A 21,628-nucleotide genomic window follows, 5' to 3' on the forward strand; every position below is an offset into this window, starting at 1 on the left:
TCTATTGAATCTGGACGAGGGGTGATATGCAAAAGTTCCGTAAGATCACCTAATGTTTTAATCAGTTTCTGCTGATCAACATAGTTAAACATTTTCCACCACTTGATTAACTTTTTGGGCACCTTGACAACCATCAGGACTCTAGACTTGGTGGATAAATCCATTCTGTAATAACACATAAGACGCTATCTCAAAAATTCGACAGGAGTAGAAGATTCCCAACCCTTGGGATATTTGACGCAAACATATGTCGATGGGACAGACCACTTCATGACTCCAATTTGCCGAACAGAAGTACTGAGATAAATCAGTCTACTTGGCTAACAACTCTAGATTATGGGGCGAGAGACCTAGGCTAATAATAAGACAAAGGCCAACACAAAGATTACCGGACTCATCGAGGGTTGCCTACGTATCCCAACCCGAGGGAAGGGAATCTGGTATGCGTAGTTCATCCAGATTGGACAATTAATGATTAACTAATAAATTGACCCTAACTTAAGAGACACAACAAAAAACAAACGAATAAAAATTTTTTGGATTTTCAACTAGACACTTCAACTAAGACTGACACCACCAATTATGAAGAAAAATCTTTTTGGTATTTTTGCTTTTAACAAATAAGTAGAAAAGGTAAACAAAACCCTCTTTTTTATCATTTTTTTCATGTTTTTTGTTGAACTTACGGTATTTTGAGAAGATAAATGTAAAACGTAAATTTTTTTTTTTTGAGTTTTTGGATCGTGAAGAAATAAAGTCAAAAAGAACTCTAAAATAAACTACGACACTCCTTTTGATTCATTCTTTTCGACTCACTTTTTCTATATTTTTTTTCTTTTTCGTTTTTGCCTACGCACCTTACTCCTAACAAATTTTTTTTTTCAAATCAGTCCGTCAAATGACTATGTTACCCTTAAAGATGCAACAGTTAGCACGTAGGGATGCTTTAGAGGTGAGTCTCCTACAAAGGGCCATGTGGGTCCCACTAGGTCTCAGTATGATGCACATAAGCATGACCTAAAGGCTGACCTACGTTGTGGTTCACTAACAAGGCTTTTCGGGGGAGCGTATGGTCGATAGTGGCTACTTTGCTTTCCACCTACTCTATAACACCGACGGCTTCCCCCCTAAAATAAGGGTGACTCAACAAGAGGTCGTGTACAACACGTGTGCTACGGACTTGTTGCAGAAAGAAGGCCTGAGGGTAGACACATGATGACAGATATAAAAGCGGTAGCACATAGGATAAATATTATAAACAAAGAGCACGAAAAACGCACAAAAGTGAAAACAATAACACAAACAAAATTACAAACAATGCTTATACACTCGTAATGCCAAACAAAGCCGATACGACTCCAAAAATAGCTCGATTTCTAAAAAGTTAGATTCCCCAGTGGAGTTGCCAGAGCTGTCATACCCTCTTTTTTTCCGAAAAGATTTGATTTTTTTAGTTCGAAAGGGTTTTTATTATTAAGTGACAAAAGAAAACAATTTGTTTTCGAAGAAGGATTGTTTTTACATTTGAAATCAGAGTCGCCACTTGGCATAATCTTGTGTGCCAAGTCACCATTGGAAAATCTTTTTCAAAACCATTTGACTCTTTAAACTGGTTTGCGAACAGAGATTCCAGTTAAGGAATTCTGTTGACTGAGGGGAAGGTGTTAGGCACCCCTCGATCCCGTGGTTTGACCACGGTCGCTTGGTAGAGTGTATTGACTATTTTTGACACTACGAATGTATAAACCACACAAAACAAGCAAAAACAATCGATCAAACAAACAAGACAAAACAATCCAAAATTTAAAGTCCAGTCCAATTATACAATCCCGAAAAAATGAAAATGCGAAAATATAAACCTGTCTTGTTCTAAACTATTTCTAACTATGCTCCATTGCTTTCTCCACCTGATGTTCCGGGCCTTGATCGTGCGCCGTCTTCAAGTACATGATACTTCGAGGCATTCCCCGGCCAAATGAATACATTTTTAATGCGATAAAATAGAAAGAACCATTCAACAAATATTCACACGTTCAACAAATCATAGTAAACTTTGCCTACCCAGCCTACCTTTTGCCTATCCAACTCGACCTATCATGGCATTATACCGATCGATGGCGTCAATGAATCAAAAAAATAATAAATCAAAAATTAATCCTAATCCATTTTAGCAATTTTTCAATTTGCGCCCCAAATTCTTTCCTATCAATAGCACAATTAAAACTAACAAATTTGTTCCTCATACCCTCGAAATCATATCACCAAGCGCACGATCATAACATCAACAACATTAGCAAACATCAAACAATCAGAATAGACAAACACATAGTCATAGTTAATTTAAACAAGCAAAATACAGAAAAAGAGAGCAGGTTAAAGGAGTGGACCTCAATGGAACTCGTTTTTGTTGATAATAGAAAATCCGAAACCGAAAACCTCGAACAAGGAACCTTAATCCGATCAAGAATCCAACTCAGTATGATAAATACAAACGGGATAGATTTAAAACCGGAACGAAAACCTTGAAAACAAACCCCTACGCTCGGATTTCGAACTAACCGTAACCGATCCTATTGGAATCATAACTGGGTTGCCGTTTGCAACTCACCGGAGCTCCGACTGACCCGACAGTCAATAGAGTGGAATCTCTCGGCTGGGTTTCACCGGAAAATAAAAAAAAATCAGAGAAAAATTTAGGATTTTTGAAACCGGTTTCGATTGTTGCCGGAGCTCCGGCGAGATCTGGTCGCCCGAACAGTGATAAACGCAGCGATTTGCTTCCTCTCAGCTCTCCCTTTTCAAACTTCTATACCCGATCTACCCCTCCGTCGTCCTTTTCTTCTCTCACGCCATTTCTTTCCTAAATCGACCTCCAATCTTCACTATTTTTTTTTTGATTCCGATCAATTCACTTCTCCATTTTCTCTTTCTCTGTTGTTTTTATATATATCAGTGTATGTGTGTGCATGTATGGTGGAAGAAGATGATGGTGCAGAGAAGAAACTGTGTTGTGTGCGTATTCCATGTATGTGTGTGTGTTCTATGGAGAAAAAAAATGAAAGCTCAAAAATAAAAAAATTCAAAATGACCGTGTATGTATGTTGCTTTGTATATACTCCTTTTTAATAGTGTGTGGGGCCCCCTCTTTTTCTTAAAGTGGAAAATCCATTTTAAGTCCTCCCCTCCCCCCCCCCCCCCCCCCCCGATATCCGCGTATGGATATGTACATATATGTTAGGGGTTTGGGGTAGGGTGACGTTGGGTAGAGTTTGTTAGGATAGGGTAGGTAGGTAGGTGTCTTGTTTTGATTGGATAGGTTGTTAGGATAAAAATAAAATTAGTTAGGGGATTGTTATTTTTGTTATTTTGTGGAGGGATTATCACACGGGTGAGGGTACACGGTAGGATAAGGTAAAAAATAGGTAAAAACGATATCGGGGAGGGACGAAATTAGGTGTCTACAACAATAACCAACCATTTAAAATATTTAAAAATCATACAAAATCTTAAAATTATATATAAAAAATTTGATTGACTCTTCAAATTTTATCTGTGTCATATAAATTGAAACTGCGAGATTAACATATATTATCTAAATCTATTAAAAAAAGTATTATATATCATTATAATCAATAATTTAAAATTTTTAAAAACCATACAAAAAGATTCAATTGATTCTCTAAAATTTATTTATATCACAAAAAATATAGCATATGTTGGGCCCGTGCAAACACAGACTCTTATGTCTAATTTGCATAGAGGCCACGAAAATTACAATTTAATAGACCATACCGCTTATTGTTTTCTCTATTTTATTTTATGTGAACTTGTTTGATTTAATCCAAAGATTAAAAAAGTAAAAAAATTAAAATTTTTAGAGTGAAGAGTTAAAAAACACTTAAAGTATCCTTTTCTTTGAGTTTCGTATATGAACTATCAAGTGCGTGAGCTTCCTACTTGAACTATCACAAAATGTTTAGCGATACACACTTGAACTATCTTTTTTTTTTTTTTTGGTTTCCCAAGGTATCCTTACAGCCGGCAGCCGTGAGACTAATCCCCCGTTCCTTCGGTTAGCGCACTAAGCGGTAGAAAACTGACCACAAAGTTTGCTCCATTCGCCAGAGGTGGGAATCGAACCCCCAACCTCTTGCTTAAGGGGTTCATATCTAAAATCTCATATAGGAAACACAAAAAACTGATAGTTTGGGTATGTTTCACTAAACTATTGCGATAATTTATGTAGAAAACTCAAATAACTACTGATTGTTCGGATATGTTTCACTCCACACTAGTGTTAGTTTAAGTAGAAAACTCATATAATAGATAGTTCACTATTATAATCTCACTAGTCAAAAGAAACGTGTACCTAAAAAAACTTCATAGACTCACGGAAAATCATAAATAAATCATGACATCAAATCTTATTTTTTGCAAAGTCAATAAGATCAACGAAGCTCTTTCAAAGATCAACTTGAATACCGAAATTTTGTCTAACGACATTTATTACAGTCAAATCCATCTAGAAGAATTTCGAATTACCTTACGTTCGAATTAATGCGCTACTAACGACCCTCAAATCACACACATATTTAGGGGGAGCTAATCATGTTTTATATTGAGCTCTTCGCTTGAATATTGTTGAGGGTAGTGTTAGTGAGGAAATCTCCAAACCAGTGGGCCGATTTTTTTGGGCTTCGATCCATAGAAATTGGATCAACATAATAAAGCCCAAATTTGACAGTGTACCCAAATCTCCACTCAAAATTATCCAACAAACTCCATACAAAATAGCCACGCACATCAGCACCATTCCTGTAAATTATCATTTATAAAAGAGAAAAGAAATACATTTTAATTTAACCAACAACAAAAAAAAGGGACAATTAAAATTAATATGAAGATGGACTAAAAGAATAAAAGGACGTAAAGCAACATACAGCTTATTAGAAAAATAGAGAAACATAATGAAGAAGAAAGACTTTCATGTGCCACAATTAATATTGATTTTTCTTGTAGAGATATTGTTTATATATACATATGGTAGAAAATACAAATAATTCTCTACAGGATATAAAAAAAAAGCCTATATTATAACCATAGATTTTCTTTTTAGCCATTTCATGAAATAAGATTTCATTAATTAATTATTGAGTTAGAAAAGTGACTATTCTAAATGGACATTTTATTTCATGCATAGATATGTCTATCTGAATTCAAGTATTTTAATATGTAACACGTTGAAACTGATTTTACCTTTTGTTATATAAGACATTAGGTATATTACGATTTACGATGTACGAACTATTCAATACTACAAATAACATGTATGCTTGGAATCTATCATCCATGTTATATATTAATTCATATAAAGTAGTAGAAAATTTGAGATTAATGGAAATTAAGTATACCTAATTGATCGAGCCAAAGATGCTAAGTATGTTTTGTGATATTTAATTCGTTTCATATCTTGGTCCATGTCATATCCTCCATCTTGATACTCCTCTGATCCATACCCTGCATGAAATATATATACATATACATATGATTATGTATACCTAATAAGTATAGCTGCCTGAAAAATTAATATAATCTATGATTAATTAGGAAATTAATATTTACCATTTTCAGTCACATATATAGGTATGTTATTGTATCTCTTCTTAACATAATCAACAAGCTCTTCCATGCCTGGCGGAAAAACATACAGTCCAGGTATTCCCATCTGCAAAAAATAAATAAAATCAGATCGATATTCATTTAGTGCTATCGTGGATGAAATTGTCTTCACTTTATCATAATTAGAAATAATTTAACGTTGAAATTTCTCTTTTATCCTTAGTGATAGGATTTACAACCACGAAAATATCTAAAGGATTATTTTAGACCCACGAGTTTCAAAAATCTTCATTTGTTTTTTAGGAAAACATCTAGTAGCCCTGAATGATGACCAAATTTGCTACGACACACTTCAACTTCACGAGGTCCCTATTGTCTTGAACTAAATTTTAGCGTTTTTGTCAACCTTTTTAGCTGATGTGATACCTTTTGTCAACCTTTTTAGCTGACGTGACACCTTTGAAGTAGACATCATTTTATGTAACAAAGGTGTCACATCAGCACAAAAGGGTGAAAAACATATGCTAAAAATGAGATTAGGGGTAATAGAACCCCCGTGAAATTAGAGTGTGTCGTAACAACTTTGGTCATATGCGGCGGAAGGGGGAGGAGGGTGTACTGAATGTTTCTCTTTTTTTTTTTTTTTTCTGCAAATCATGTGTCCAGTCAAACGATGTCAGGTGAAATAAAAAACAGGAAGTATAACATAATAAGAATATTGTTATACCTCTTCTCCTATGAAGACACCATTTTTATTCTGTCCAGTAGTTAGCAAAAATCCTGATATTGCACGATTTTCACCACGAGTGCACGTAGGATTATTGTCATGTATGCATGTACAATTTGAATGAAGACAATCCTTGACCAACAAAGTTGAATAATGATTAAGTCCTATGAAATCTGTGCTGTTTGTTATAAGTAATTTTTCTTCAGAGCTGAATCTTGGTAAATTTTTTCCAAGATAATGTTGCAATTCTATTGGATAATCTCCATGTACTAGAGGATCAAGAACCCTGCAGGATCATTTACAAATTGTCCATACGATAGTTTAAACTAGAAAAATCAAATTAAAGATACACCAAAAATTGTGGTGCAAAGAGATAGATGAAATCCCTAGTTTCATTTTTAATCAGAATCTCAAGTTTGCGCATTCAAAATAGAAATATTCTTTACAGAGACATGAGCACTTATTTCCCTCTTAAATGAGCCTACACATCTAATTAGATATGCCAATTAATTTTGGACACTAGATAATTAGAAAAACATCAAATTACAGAATATATAGCTTTAATCAAATGGTAATTGACCTGATATATATATCACATGTTAAAATTTTTTCATAACACTTTAAATAAAAAAATACACTGCATAATTGATGTTTATGTCAAATCCCGTCATGTGTAATGCATATATATATATATATGTTTTGCACACAGTATATACAATTATCATCACTAGTAATGAATTAATGTATATTTCATCTTTGTTAATCCTTGATTATTAATACAGTATATGATATGACACATATATTAGATATATTTTTTTTTATATGTATATTTATATACAAATAAAAATATTTGGTGTAGTATATACATACGTACCAAGTCAAATGAATAGCCAAAGCTCTAGTGGCAGCTTTTTTGTCAGCCTCACTATTAGTCATTGGCTTATACATGTAAGCACTTTCCACCATTCCTATCATCCCACCTTGTTCCACCTGAATAGCAGTTAATTATTAATCTATTCATTTCGATTTACGTGAATCTATTTGAATATGGGACACTGATGGAGTTTAAAGGGAAAAAAAAGAGATTTTTGATGCTTATTTTTTAAAACGCGTCATAATATTTGTATAGCTGAATGACCTTTTTAAACTCGTAATCTTAAACATGCTAGTGTAATATTTGTGATTGAAAGCTTAAGATCATTACAGATAAAATAGAAAGTGTAATCTTAAACATGCTAGTGTAATATTTGTGATTGAAAGCTTAAGATCATTACAGATAAAATAGAAAGTGTAAGTCAAATTGGTTTTGTTACGGAACGAACTTACACCTCTTTTCGTATCATGTATATTTCCCGTAAATTTTTAGTAGATTTGTAGGGTTTTATTTTATTTTATTTCTTTCCTTGGTTAGCGCACATTGTACAGTGTATATTTATACTACTTTCTTCTTTGAATGGTATTAGAGCCACGTTGCCCCTATCATGTAATAATGGATAGTTTAGACGTGCATATGTGTTGGATTAATGAATCAGACTCATTATGAACTAGATTTGAAATTAAATTTAGAAAACAATATTTTTTTAAAGGCGTAGTAAAATGCAAATATGAAAGAAAACTTGCCTGAAAATGATCACGATAAATTTTGACAGCCTTGGCATGAGCCAATATTGAGTTGTGTACAATAAGTATAGGCTCAATATCTGAATTACCAGATGAACAATTCCCAAATGGTGGAGAACAATGAAGTGGAGGATATAATCCATTCGTATAGCTCAGTTCTGCAAGTAATTTGGGCTCATTTATAGTAGCCCAATACTTCACTCTATTCCCAAAACTCTTGAAACATACCTCAGCAAAGTGCACAAACTCTTCCCTATAAAACTCAAAATTATAGTAACTAATTAAGATTGAGATCTTTTGGTTTTACAGTTTACTTTATCTTGCAAGTATATATAGATATATATATTGATTGTACATAGTTATGTAACATAAATTATACATATATTATATATTTGCTGACTATTTTCAATCAAAGTGAGTGAGCAGATGTTTTGATCTTTCAAAAACGACCTCTACTTAGAGAATAAAACTTACTGCATTAGAGGACTGAGCCAGGCCCCAAATCTGTCCTCAAATTCTTGAGGATAGTCACTATGATGGATAGTCACAAATGGTGTTATTCCTGCAACATAATATTTACTTATAAATATTACTACTTATAACATAATCTTGATTATTGGTCAACTCTAAGATTGTAAATACATTTTGTATTAGTAATAACAAATATGATAAAAGAAGAGTTGGCATAAAGATCTAACAATATTTATTTTTATAAGTCACCTTTGAGTAAGAGATTGTCAATGATATTATGGTAAAACTTAATTCCGGCAGAATTAACTTGTCCTGATTTTCCTCCTGTTCAATTCCGTCAGAATAAGGAGTTAAAAGCAAATATGTATAATTTAAGGTTATAAATTAAGTAATTTTATGTTTAAATTAGATCCAAGATTCATTTTTTTTTTTTTTCAAATGTGATATCTTAGTGATCGAGATGCATCCCTTATTATTTGACCTTAGAATCACATTCATTTTTTCTTTCAATTCTATTTGAATTTAAGCGATATAAATAAAAAGACTTTAGATCAATTTAGTACCAATATATTTATTTGTTCCTAGTTTATTCAACTTGCAGTCAATTAAGATATGTGATCTTAGCACTACTAATCCTGAATGCCGGTTCGATGATCCATGCCGTATCGGATGAAAAAAATATGTGGAAGATGGAGCTATCCTCACCTTTTGAGCTAGCTTTCGGATAAGTTAGACTCAAACTTTTTTTCCGTAGAGAAACAAGTTAAAATTAATGAGATAAACTAATCAATAAAGAAAGAAAGAAAAACATACTAGGTAGAATTCTACTCCAGGAAATAGAAAATCGATAGGCATTTACTCCAAGTGAGGCCATTATATCAATGTCTTCCTGCCATCATTAATCTTATAATTAAAACAAAACACAATATAATCCATGTTTTAAATTAATGTTTGCAAGATCAAACATATATGGCATGATTAATTTAATTGGTATATACCAGGTAACGATGATAATGGTCATTAGCTATGTCTCCATTTGCTCCATTTCTTATGCTACCTAAAACAATTCAAGAACCAACACCAAAAAAGAAAAGATAAACATAATAACTTGTATACAAGGAACATGTTAAGACTTCTTTTTTAGGTACATATATTAGAGAACTTCATACAGAAGAAAAAGAATGTGAGTTTGTTTTATTACTATAAGTTAGAGCGTAAGGATGTGCCCTTCACTCCTAGTATGCGAAGGTCAGATTTCGAAACAACCCCCCCCCCCTCCACCAACCAACCCCCAATGTGAGTTCCTTTTATTCGAAACAACCCCCCCCCCCCCCCCCCCCCTTTTTTATTTCAATTTGTTGGGGGGGGGCCCCTTCCCCCCCCCCCCCCCCCCCCCCCCCCGCCTCTCCCAAACCCAATCCTTCTTAAGAAAAAATGAAGAATGTGGCAGAGAGAGAGAGAGAGACCATTAATATGAGAGAAAACATCCCAATTGCTAAGACTTTTGCCATCTTCATTATATGCTCCTTCAATCTAATAAAAATTAAAATCTGAACATTAAAAATCCCAATTCGGGAGGCTTTGGAAACAACACTGCAAAAAGGTTGGTCAAAGGTTCATACATATACTATCAGATGTGAAGAGTGTGGTACAAATTAAATGTTGCAAAAGAGATCATGACAATATCTTGGAAAATAGATTTCACTTGCGATGATATGTGACGATTGATGGATTCCTTTGAAGAAATCAAGATTGTACATATTCCTCGAGCATGGAATGTGTTTGCTCATAATATAGGCTAAATGTATTCTCTATTTTTAGTTTATATAGGATTTCTTTGGATTGTAAATGATGCAATAGTATATCTTATGAATATTTGAAACATATAGTATATACATACTTGATAGGCAGAAGATGCAGTTCCAAAAAGAAAACCATTTGGAAACTCTGATCTCTTCACCTCTTCTTCCAAGCCATTATTTACTATGATTTTATTTGCACAAACATGTTGGAATATTAAGAGAAGAAAAATGAAAGAGGAGTAATTCATCTTTCTTTTTGTGTGGACTGAATTATGGATAAAATTGTAGTACAAAATAGTGTGTCTGACTTTATTAGTGGAATGAATAAGGTGTATGTGCTCAATATAGTCAATTGAATGATTGTGCTTACGTGTCATGTTACATAGATAAATAACATGTCTTTTTGGCTTACTATCCACAAGTAATTGGCAAAGTTGTCGGTAGGGTGGTAGAATTAGCCCAAACACATTTAACCCGCTCTATTCATTCATGTTTTAATAAATTTGGGTAAAGTGATTTGGAAGTACTTGTCAAAGTTGTCAGGGTGGTAACATTTATCCAATTCATTTAATCCGCTCAATTCGTTCATGTTTTAATGGATTTGGGTAAAGTGATTTTGAAGTTGAGCTAATTTGGACTACTCTAAGTGAATCCATCATAAATCATCAATCCTAATGAGCTCATAATGTAATTTTATTTATCGAAAACAGTTTCTTTATTTCTTTTTTAAGATAGCAATATGTATTACATACATTTAGCCTCGCCATGCCCATATATTGGGTATTATATTGTTGAAATTATATTTTTTCCACTCATTTTCCACCAAACCAACTCACTGAAAAATACATTTTGAAAAATATATTTTCATTAAAATACTGAAAAGCTTGTTAATTCTTTTATGTGAAAACACAATTATTATTTCTTTTCCACTCATTCAATCGAAATATTTGTAAAAAATTTCAGTTTGAATTTCAATGAAAAAATATTGATGGTTTTAGCAGTTTAAAAAGTACAACTAAGAGATCGAGGAGCCCAAAAGAAATAAAGAAATGGAGAATCTATATGCATTTACCCCAAAAGAGAGGCCATTGGGTCAATGTCACCCTGTCATCATCAATTAAAAACATATTACTTCCTCCGAATTAAAAAGAATGATCTATTTTTCTTTTCAATCTGTTTAAAAAAGAATAATTTTTTTTCATTTTTGGCAATGTTTTAATTATAATTTTTCACATGACATATTTAAGATAACAAGATTAAAAGACATTTTGGTACATTTGATACAACTTTAATTTAAGGTCACAATATTAAAAAGTTTTCTTTATTTTCTTAAATTTTGTGCTAAATTAAAGTAGGTCATTCTTTTGAAATGAATGGATTATTAAATTAAATACATAATTGACATATGACATCAAATTAATTAATTGAGAAAAGACATCTTTTCCCCTCGAACTTATCCTTCAAACTCACTTTAGTACTTAAACTTAACTTCTGTTTATTTATCCCCTTAACATCTTTAAAGTGAATTATTTTCACCCCTCAAGACTGAATATCTCTCTCACAACGGAGAGTGTGTTACACTCGCCTACACATCAACGCCACGTCGGAGCCACGTCATTGCCATGTAAGAAGTTCAATTTTTCTAAAAAAAATTAATCTCCTACACTTTATTTTTATATATTTTTTAAAAATAAATTTAAAAGTACATATTTATTATTTTATATATATATATATATATATATATATATATATATATATATATATATATATATAGATAGATAGATATAAAAAGCCACCCCATCCCTCTCATTTTCTTTCTTCTTCACACCCCCCAACCTTGCAACTTTTATCTTCTTTAAAATCACCCCACCTTTCCCCTCACCTCCCTTTTCTATCTTCTTCAAACTTAAACATATTATCAATTCAAGAAACAACCAATTCAAGAAACACCAATTATTCCTTTATCAAACCACCAATTCAAGAAACTCAAATTTCAGGCACAAATTTACAACATCATCAGAAAACTCCAATAATCAATTTAGACATTAATCATGAATTCAACGAACTCATTTTTTTTGTTTTCAACTTTTTTCCAAGCTTCAACAATGGCGGATACAAAATTAAACTAGCAAAATTCATACCAATCAAACTCAAAATTCAAGTACAACTTCACATCATCATCAGAAAACCCCAATAATCAATTTGAACATCAACCACAAATTCGACAATAAACTCATTTTTCTTGTCTTCAAGCTTTTTCAAGATTCAATAATGGTGGATACAAAGGGCAATCTCATAAATCCAACAATAGTTTTCTTGAAAAATCACATAAGTAATTTAGTTTAACAATCATGTATTGAAAGAATTTTTTTCCAAAATTATTTTCTAACCCATTAAAATTCATAACTTTTCACATATTTTTTTTTTATTTTTTTGAAGAAATTAATGAAGATGATAGAAGTGAAGATGGAGAGTTAGAAGAAGGAGAAAAGGAATTGGGGTGGGTTGTAAGAAGAAATAAAAAAAATGGGGTGGGGGCGGGGAGGGCTGGGGGGTATGAAGAAGATGAAGATAGAGTGGGGTGAGAGGTAAGGGGTGAGTTTATATATGTATATATTTAAAAAAGTGGGACCATATCAGTTTTAAAATTAAAAAATGAGCCTTTTTTTTTTTAAATTCACGTCAACTTTAGGGGTAAAAATAATTCACTTTATAGATGTTAAGCGAGGTAAATAAACAGAAGTTAAGTTTAAGTGCTAAAGTGAGTTTGAAGGACAAGTTCAGGAGGGAAAATATGTCTTTTCTCTAATTAATTTAGTGTCTGCCATGTAAGGGTGATAATGGTCGCCAGTTATGTTCCCACTTTCTCCATTTGGTATGATACATGCAATCAATATTAAGTATAAAAATGATCAAAGCCATCGATAACCCCTAAATTTGGTATCATTTTTTATTTTGGCACGTCAAGTGAACCTTGTTCACTTTTGGCACCTCAAGTAATCATAAAGTGTGTCATTTTGGTACCTTTTGCTGATTCAACAAAGAAAGTGTATCACGCTCGCTTTTAAACACGTGACAGGGATATTTTCATAATTTTTCATCTTTCTTCTTCACTCTTTCAACCCATTAATTTTCCACCATTTTTTTTCTTTTCTTAACACATGTCTATGCTAATTTTTCCTTGATTGATTGAATTAATAAAGAAAAAAAAGAATGGTTAAACCAAGAATCATCTTCTTTAACCTCCATTGATAAGCTTTTTTAAGTGAGAAATTTGCAGCTATGGCGGTCGTCGGAATTCTTTGGTGTCACCAAAATTTCTGTTTCTTGAGATTTATTGACATCTTTGAGCCTTAATTTTTTTAAAAATTATAAAAAAATTAATTAACAAAAAAAACATGGATACTGTTGAGATTTTGCAGCCATGGAATGTTTGAAGACAAGTTGTAATGAGTACTTAAGAATTGTTGGTTGTTGTAACGGTCTTATTTGTTTGTCTTGTGATTATGATATGTATAAGGATACTGTTGTGTTGTGGAAGCCTGTTATACGTTAAAATGTGAAATTGCCGCGACCAAATTTGGACGTTTTAACCTCCATTAATGGAGGTTAAGAAGTTTGGGTGGAAAAGACATTGTTGAGATTTTGTTTGTAATTATTTGGTCAAAAAAATATGTATCATTAATTTATTGGACATAAATTTCATGTTTTTTTTAAAATTATAGGTGCATATGGTGATGTGACAATTTAAATAAGTTGGTACAAATCAATTGGTTGTTTTATCCATGTTGGCAGCGAGTGAGATACATGCACCAGTGCTGATGTCGAAAGGTGCCAAAATGATACATTTTATGGTTACTTGAGGTGCCAAAAGTGAACAATGTCCACTTGAGGTACTAAAGTTAAAGATGGTGTCAAGTTTAGGAGACTGTCGATGGATTTGGCCTAAAAAATGAAGAGATTACTTAGTTGGTTGGCTATGCATGTATACCGGAACTATCATTTTCTCGGCGAGGATTCGATTCTCCATTTTCTCTTTCCAACTCTCCAACGTTTTATTTTGTTTGAAAAAAATATCACATACATCAATAAGTAATATGATGTTAAAGTAGGCAAAAGTCATGAATGTGAATTTCATGGCTGCTCATTATCAAAAGAATTTTCACATGTTTTACCAATCAAAAGAATCAAACTCACACTTATGATAAAATGTGAAAGTACTTACCATTGATACGATAATAAGCATCCCAATTGCTAAAACTTCTGCCATCTTCAAAATATCCTCCTTCAATCTAACACACATAAAATTGCAAAATTAGGTAGTTACAATTGTTAGAACATGTACAACGGAAGCAACAATTCTACAGGATCAATATAACTTACATATAATCTAGATAACATAAATCTTCAAACGAAATTGAAAAGCTACTTACCTATTGAAACTTTCACACAATTCGTTCACTGCTTTGACCTCCAGGGCTTCAGTCTTCTACTGTATCCTGACTAAATTTTGCTATCAAACTTGTGTGAGCAAGTGCTTTTTGGATTCAAAGAGAATGATCAGGAAAAAAGATAATAATCTTCTGAGAAACACCCCTATTTATTCTTATTTTCACTTAAAGAGGGTAAAGCCAAGAGGCAAATGTTTTTACCCCTTTAGTTGTCCAAAACGTTTTACGCCTTTTCAGTTATCCAAAACATTTTCAGCCTTTTCTACTGTCCAAAACGTTTTAGGTCTCTTTAGTAGTCCAAAACGTTTTTAATCTTAAAAGGAACGTTTTTAATTTAAAGTCAGAAGATATCATTTTCCTTCAGAAGACCAATAAATAATATTACTTCTTCTAATAAGTTTCTTTCTCGTTTCCAAAATTAATTAGTTAATCAGGTATAGCAGGGACCACAGATTTATAAAGTGAGGCTTCCAATTATGATATTAATTCGGTGATGGAAGAATTATCATATCATAATAAATTATGAATTATTCCACTAAAAATCTATAATTGCACTCCTCGATTTCATTATAAAATCTACCATTACATCTTATTTAACTCCCCATGTTAGAATTACCGACACCAACCAATTAAATTAAATTTTTTGAAAATTTAACTCAGTGATTAATTTAATCCTTTATTTATAATGCTTAACTTATTTCACATGACAGATACAAAATCCACCTGTAGGGTTTTCACGTGAAAACTTATAAGCAACCATAAAGAGGTGTCTTCTATCTCAAGTTCGAGACATGGTTCTATTAACTAACTAATAGTTCACTAAGTGATTTGTCATCATCCAATCTATTAGGAATATATTGACTCACAAAAGAGTCTCACCTTTTAATAAATTAAAATAAAAAAACAAACTACATTGATCATAATAATTACATCAAGATTAAGCGTATGGGTACATGTAATAGACTAGAGAAATCGTTTATTAATATTCAGAACATAAACAAATATCTCTAATTGGTCCGTTCAATACATACGAAATGTACTAGCACAAGAAGTTGAAATATTACCACTCCCATAATTAAGATCAAATTATATTTAATCTTGTGCTACAATTATCAAGATGTTTGGCCTACTTCATCTTTGATTTTAAACGTTAATTTATTACTTATAAGAACCGATAATTTTAATCTTCCGTGAATGAGTTAAAATACTCCATACACAAAATTGTCTACTATATAAGTAAAGGACACACATGTTAAAACAATGATTTATTCAAATAAAGATTTTATTAATATAATAAATAGTCTTTAAACGGGATGAAAATATAATACTATAACATAAACTATCATAACCATGAATGCACAATTTTAACACTCATTTCTTCCACATGTTTATCGAAAACCTTTTGGATTAAGCCCTTTGTAAATAGGTCCGCCTAATTGTTCTTCGATTCAATCTTCAAAACTCTCACATCACCCATTTGAGTTATATCCCAAATCAAATGGTATTTTCTCTCAATATTATTATTTATTTTATGGCTTCGTGGTTCTTTTGAGTTTTCAACTGCACCACTATTGTCTCAATAAAGTGGTAGTGGTATTTGAACCGAAGGAACAACTCCAAGCTCTTTCAGAAAGTTACCGAGCCAAACAACCTCTTTATCCACCTCAGAAGCATCTACATATTCGGCTTCCATGGTGGAATCAACAACACATGATTGCTTGATACTCCTCTAAACAATGGCTCCACCTCCTAAAGTAAACACATATCCTGAGGTAGATTTTCTAGAATCTTTATCCCACTGAAAACTGAATCATTATACCCAATAGGTATAAGATCCCTAGAGTGAAAAACAAGTATGTAATCCCTAGTGCTTTTAAGGTACTTGATTATATGCTTAACTGCAGTCTAATGTTCTTGCCCAGGATTAGACTGAAATCTGCTAACCATGCCAACTGCAAAGCAGATATCTGGTCTAGTGTATAACATAGTATATATGAGGCTCCCTACAACAAAAGCATAAGGGATCGCCTTCATTCTCTCTATCTCATCGATCATTTTGGGCAACTGATCTTTTGACAAAGTAATTCCATGTCTAAAAGGAAGGAGTACCTTTTTGAAATTTTTCATGCTAAATCTTGCAAGAATAGTATCAATATAAAGTGCTTGAGATAAGCCTAATATTTTTTGTTTGCAATCTCGCATTAGCTTGATCCCAAGGATATGAGTCGATTCTCCCAAGTCTTTCATATTAAAACGCGAGGACAAATAGTCCTTAATAGAATTCAATATGCTCACATTATTTCTTATGAGCAAAATATCATCTACGTACAGAATAAAAAATGCTACTCTGTCTCCATCCCACTTTTTATAAATGCATGGCTCATTTTCACATTGATCAAAACGAAAAGTCTTAATCGAATTATCAAAACAAGTATTTCATGCCATAGATGTTTGTTTTAACCCATAAATGGATTTCTTAATTTGACAAAACTTATGTTCATTACCACTTTCCATGAAACCTTCTGGCTGTGTCATATAAATGCACTCATCAAGACTTCTATTTAGGAAAGTCGTCTTGACATCCATTTGTCAAATCTCATAGTCATAATGGGCTGCAATGGATAAAAGAATCTTAATGGATTTAAGAATAGCTACTAGCGAAAAAATTTCCTCATAGTCAATTCCTTCTTTTTGAGTAAACCCTTTCGCAACAAGCCTAGCCTTAAAAGTTTGCACTTTTTCATCCACACCTTTTTTTTATAGATCCATCTACAGTCAATGGGTTTGACTCCCACAGGTGGTTCTACAAGTTTTCAGACTTGATTGGAATACATAGACTCCATTTTAGATTCGTAGCAGCAGTCCACATTTTAGCATCTTTGTCATGTAGTGCTTCGACGTAATTAAAAGGTTCTGTATTAGGCTCCTCGGGGATTCTATCGTACGATTCTCCCAAGAATGCAAACCGTAAAGGTTTTCTAGTAATTCTTCCACTACGACAACTAGTCACTGTAGGATCTGCTACATTTGGAACTAGATTTTAAACACCTTGAATGTCTTCCTGCACTATGAAAGGTTCCTCGACATTACCCTGAATATTTTTCTCCATAATTGCAGGCTGCTCAACGTTACTCCCACTACTTTGAGGTAGTGTAATGTTAAGTGTTTGCTCTTGTTCAACCTCTTGACTATTGACATTTCTCTCACTACGTGGATGCAATGGTATGTCAATAATAATTTTTGGAAATTGTTCTTGTGTTTCATTATTCGTTATTCTATTGCTCAACTCCTGTAAAATAATTTTACTTCTAGGAACGTCGTTCATTAAATAATCCTCTTCAAGAAATCTGACATTTGTCAAAACAATTACCTTCTGCTCCTTAGGACAGTAAAATAAATTACCTTTTGTTCCTTTTGGATATCCAATAAAAATGCACACTTTTATTCTAGATTCCAACTTATCAGCTTTTTCTTTTAGCACATGTGCTGGACAACCCCAAACACAAATATGTCGTAGACTATGCTTGCTCCCACTCCACAATTCAGATGGGTTAAAGGTACTGATTTTGAAGGAACCAAGTTCAGAATATAATTTTCAGTTTCTAAAGCATAACCCCAAAAAGAAAAGGGCAAATCTGAATAACTTAACATTGATCTAACCATTTCTATAAGAGTACTATTTCGTCTTTCTGTCACACCATTTTGTTGTGGTATTTTCGAAGCAGAATATTGAGATGTAATTCCTAATTCTGATAAGTATTTAATAAATTTTGCAGAAAGGTATTCCTCACCACGATCAGATCGTAATGTATGGATATGTTTGTTATGTCGCATTTTTTTCCATCTTAAATTCTTTGAATTTTTCAAAGCATTCATATTTACGGTGCAACAAATAAATGTATTCATATTTTGAGTAATCATCTGTGAAAGTCACAAAATATTCAAAACCACCTATTGCTTGTATATTCATAGGACAACACAAATCAGTATGAATTAATTCCAACTTATTACCGGCCCTGTTTCCTTTGGAAGGAAATGATCTCTTGATCATTTTACCTTCTAAACAAGATTCACAATTTGAAAATGCCTCCACTCTCAATGAACTCAAAGGTCCATCAGAAACCAACCGTGAGATCCTATTTATGTTAATATGACCTAGACTTAAGTGGCATAAGTATGTTTCACTCAATTTTAAAATACGTTTTTTTATGTGATTGATCAACATTATTAAGTTCCATTGTTTGTAGCATATTATGGGAAGCATCAATTACAAACAAATCATGTATTCTTGGAGAAGAAATAATAAAATGCTTATTAAACTTTATAATTGCACAATTATTAGGAAAATAAACATTATAACCAACATCCATTATTTTTGAAACTGAAATTAAATTCCTTCTTATAGAAGGTACATAAAGAACATTATTCAAAGTCAAAACTCTAGAACTAGTAAACAAAATAAAAATATTTTCAATTGCTAAGACTGGTGTTGGTTCCCATTTGCTTGAAACATATTCAGTTAATTTTCACTTAGGCTCCGTATTTCCTGAAACCCCTGCAACGTAGTGCAGATATGATTAGTGGCTCCCAAATCTATAGCCCAAAATTGGGTAGAAATAACCGCTAAAAATATTTTAACGACATATGAAAAAGAAGTACCTTATTTATGCATCTTTGCTATGCAGCTGGGACATTGTTTCTTATAATGACCAGGTTGTTTGTAATGATACCACTTGCCCTTAGGCTTAGCCGCACCACCATTAGCACCTAAAATTATATGTGACTTCTTCTTCTTCTTTTTCTTTTCACCTTTCGGCTTAGAAGTCGAAGACGAAGGTTCAACAATCAACGCCGCTGGAGGAGCTTGTTGCTTAATGATAGATTCTACCGCTTGTAGCTCATTCAATAGTTTCGCAAGAGATAAGTCCATCTTATTCATATTATAATTCTAGAGAAACTGCTAAAAACTGTCTGGCTGAATTTGTAGGACCATCTCAACCTAAGATTCCTTATCAATAACCGCACCAAGAATTTTCAACTCGTTCAACTCATCATTTTAAGAACATGTTCCCCTACTGAAGTTTATTCAACCATTTTTGTGGTCAAAAGAGCTTTCATGGCCGTCTGCTTTGCAGCACGATTTTGCTCACCAAATATATCTTTGAGAGATTCAATCATATCGTAAGCAGTAGTCATGGACTGATGTTGATGCTGTAACACATTTGCCATGGAGGCGAGAATGTAGCATCTTGCCATCTCATCAGCCTTAACCCACTCATCATAGGCTTTAGTCTCATCATACGTCAGTTCATTAGACTTAATAGGACATTCCTCAACCAACACAAATTTAAATCCCTCGGCAATAAAAACACTATCCAAATTACGTTTTCAGTCCACATAATTAGGGCCTTCTAGTTTATTCTGATTCAGGATAGAGGTTAAGGAATTGAATGAAGACATGATTAATTTGTTATATAAGAAAATTAAACATATATCATTAGACATGTTGCAGAATAATAAAATTCTTAAAACCACATCACACATATAACCATGTACATAAACAGATAGAACTGTTAGGAAAACTTAACCATTTAAGCAAATATACATGTAATGTCAGATATTTTACCTCTTAAATAAAATAGAACCAACTCTGTTAGAGAGTCAACTGTTGATTTAAGTTAGATAAATAGAACATTTCATAAGTCTCTATACCATTGAACCAACATGTAACTTAGTTGGAAAGTTAATACAAATCACCAAAAATAAGAGACTATAAAACAGTATTACAATATACAAGTTTATCTTATGGGGAAGATGACCGATGTCAACATGTAAACTTATATTATTTACTGTTATTAACCACTGAAAATCATAAGGAATGATCCCTATCACCACTAGTTTGCGAAAAATAATTTTTTCAGAATTTTTCATTTTTTGAAAAAATAAAAATACCCATCAAAATGATCCCGAATGGCTCAAAAAGAGCCTAGATCACAGTTTACTGTATGTATTGTTTAGTGGGTCATTTTCAATAAACGTATCAAATTTCAGGTCATTCAGCGTTCGTCAAAAATTTAAAAAACTCCAAAATCGACCAAATCGACAATTATTGGTCGGGTTGTTGCGATGGTCAGCAGGGTTGCCTACATTGCTTGGGCTTACCACTACTATTCATACAGTGATAACAACTATAATTGGATTTAGTCGAAACTCATCATAGTTTTTCCCTTAATCCACAAAACTAATTTTCACAAAACTATGCAAAATTCATTTTATGCTTTTTTGATGATAAACTGAGATTCTCTTGAAATCAATAACATCATCAAAAACATGAAAAACTGCCAGCAATAACATGATATCAAAAACATGAAAAAAAGTCAGCAACAACATGATTTATACAACTATTATCCAAAATATGTACAACAAATCATGTAAGTTCTTTTACATTATCTAGCATATGTAAGAAGACTACTAAAACCAATTGTTAAAACATTCACAACAGAAGCAACAATTCTACAGGATCAATATAACTTACATATAATCTAGATAACATAAATCATTAAACGAAATTGAAAAACTACTTACCTGTTGAAGCTTTCACACAATTCATTCACTGCTTTGACCTCCAGGGCTACAGTCTTCTATAGTATCCTGACTAACTTTTGCTATCAAACTTGTGTGTGCAAGTGCATTTTGGATTCAAAGAGAATGATCAGGAAAATCGATAATAATCTTCTGAGCAACACCCCTATTTATTCTTATTTTCACTTTAAGAGGGGAAAGCCAAGAGGCAAACGTTTTTACCGTTTTAGTTGTCCAAAATGTTTAGGCCTTTTCAGTTATCCAAAACATTTTCAGCCTTTTCCACTGTCCAAAACGTTTTAGGTCTCTTTAGTTGTCCAAAACGTTTTTAATCTTAAAAGGAGCGTTTTTAATTT

The 21,628-nt window shown here is 32.7% G+C and overlaps 1 protein-coding gene and 1 pseudogene across 3 annotated transcripts; both read right to left on the reverse strand.

Annotated features, from left to right (window-relative positions):
* Positions 1 to 4,401: 4,401 nt before the first annotated feature.
* On the reverse strand, positions 4,402 to 10,549 carry LOC107878685 (beta-glucosidase 18). Of its 3 annotated transcripts, XM_016725766.2 has the most exons (12): positions 10,338 to 10,548; positions 9,904 to 9,970; positions 9,436 to 9,494; positions 9,251 to 9,326; positions 8,687 to 8,761; positions 8,441 to 8,528; positions 7,967 to 8,219; positions 7,221 to 7,336; positions 6,347 to 6,632; positions 5,623 to 5,725; positions 5,412 to 5,517; positions 4,402 to 4,815 (listed from the first exon to the last, which is right to left on the reverse strand). In XM_016725766.2, the coding sequence occupies exons 1-12, from the start codon at positions 10,485 to 10,487 to the stop codon at positions 4,614 to 4,616; spliced, it is 1,581 nt and encodes a 526-aa protein (XP_016581252.1). In that variant the 5' UTR covers positions 10,488 to 10,548; the 3' UTR covers positions 4,402 to 4,613. The 3 variants fall into 3 exon arrangements, with proteins under 3 accessions (XP_016581252.1, XP_016581253.1, XP_016581254.1); XM_016725767.2 differs by lacking the exon at positions 8,687 to 8,761 and having other exon boundaries at positions 10,338 to 10,549; XM_016725768.2 differs by lacking the exon at positions 9,904 to 9,970 and having other exon boundaries at positions 10,338 to 10,545.
* Positions 10,550 to 19,350: 8,801 nt separating this feature from the next.
* On the reverse strand, positions 19,351 to 20,150 carry LOC124885914 (annotated as a pseudogene).
* Positions 20,151 to 21,628: the final 1,478 nt, after the last annotated feature.

Source organism: Capsicum annuum, chromosome 7 (assembly GCF_002878395.1).
Source record: "Capsicum annuum cultivar UCD-10X-F1 chromosome 7, UCD10Xv1.1, whole genome shotgun sequence".
In the NCBI taxonomy this organism is placed as follows: Eukaryota; Viridiplantae; Streptophyta; class Magnoliopsida; order Solanales; family Solanaceae; genus Capsicum; species Capsicum annuum.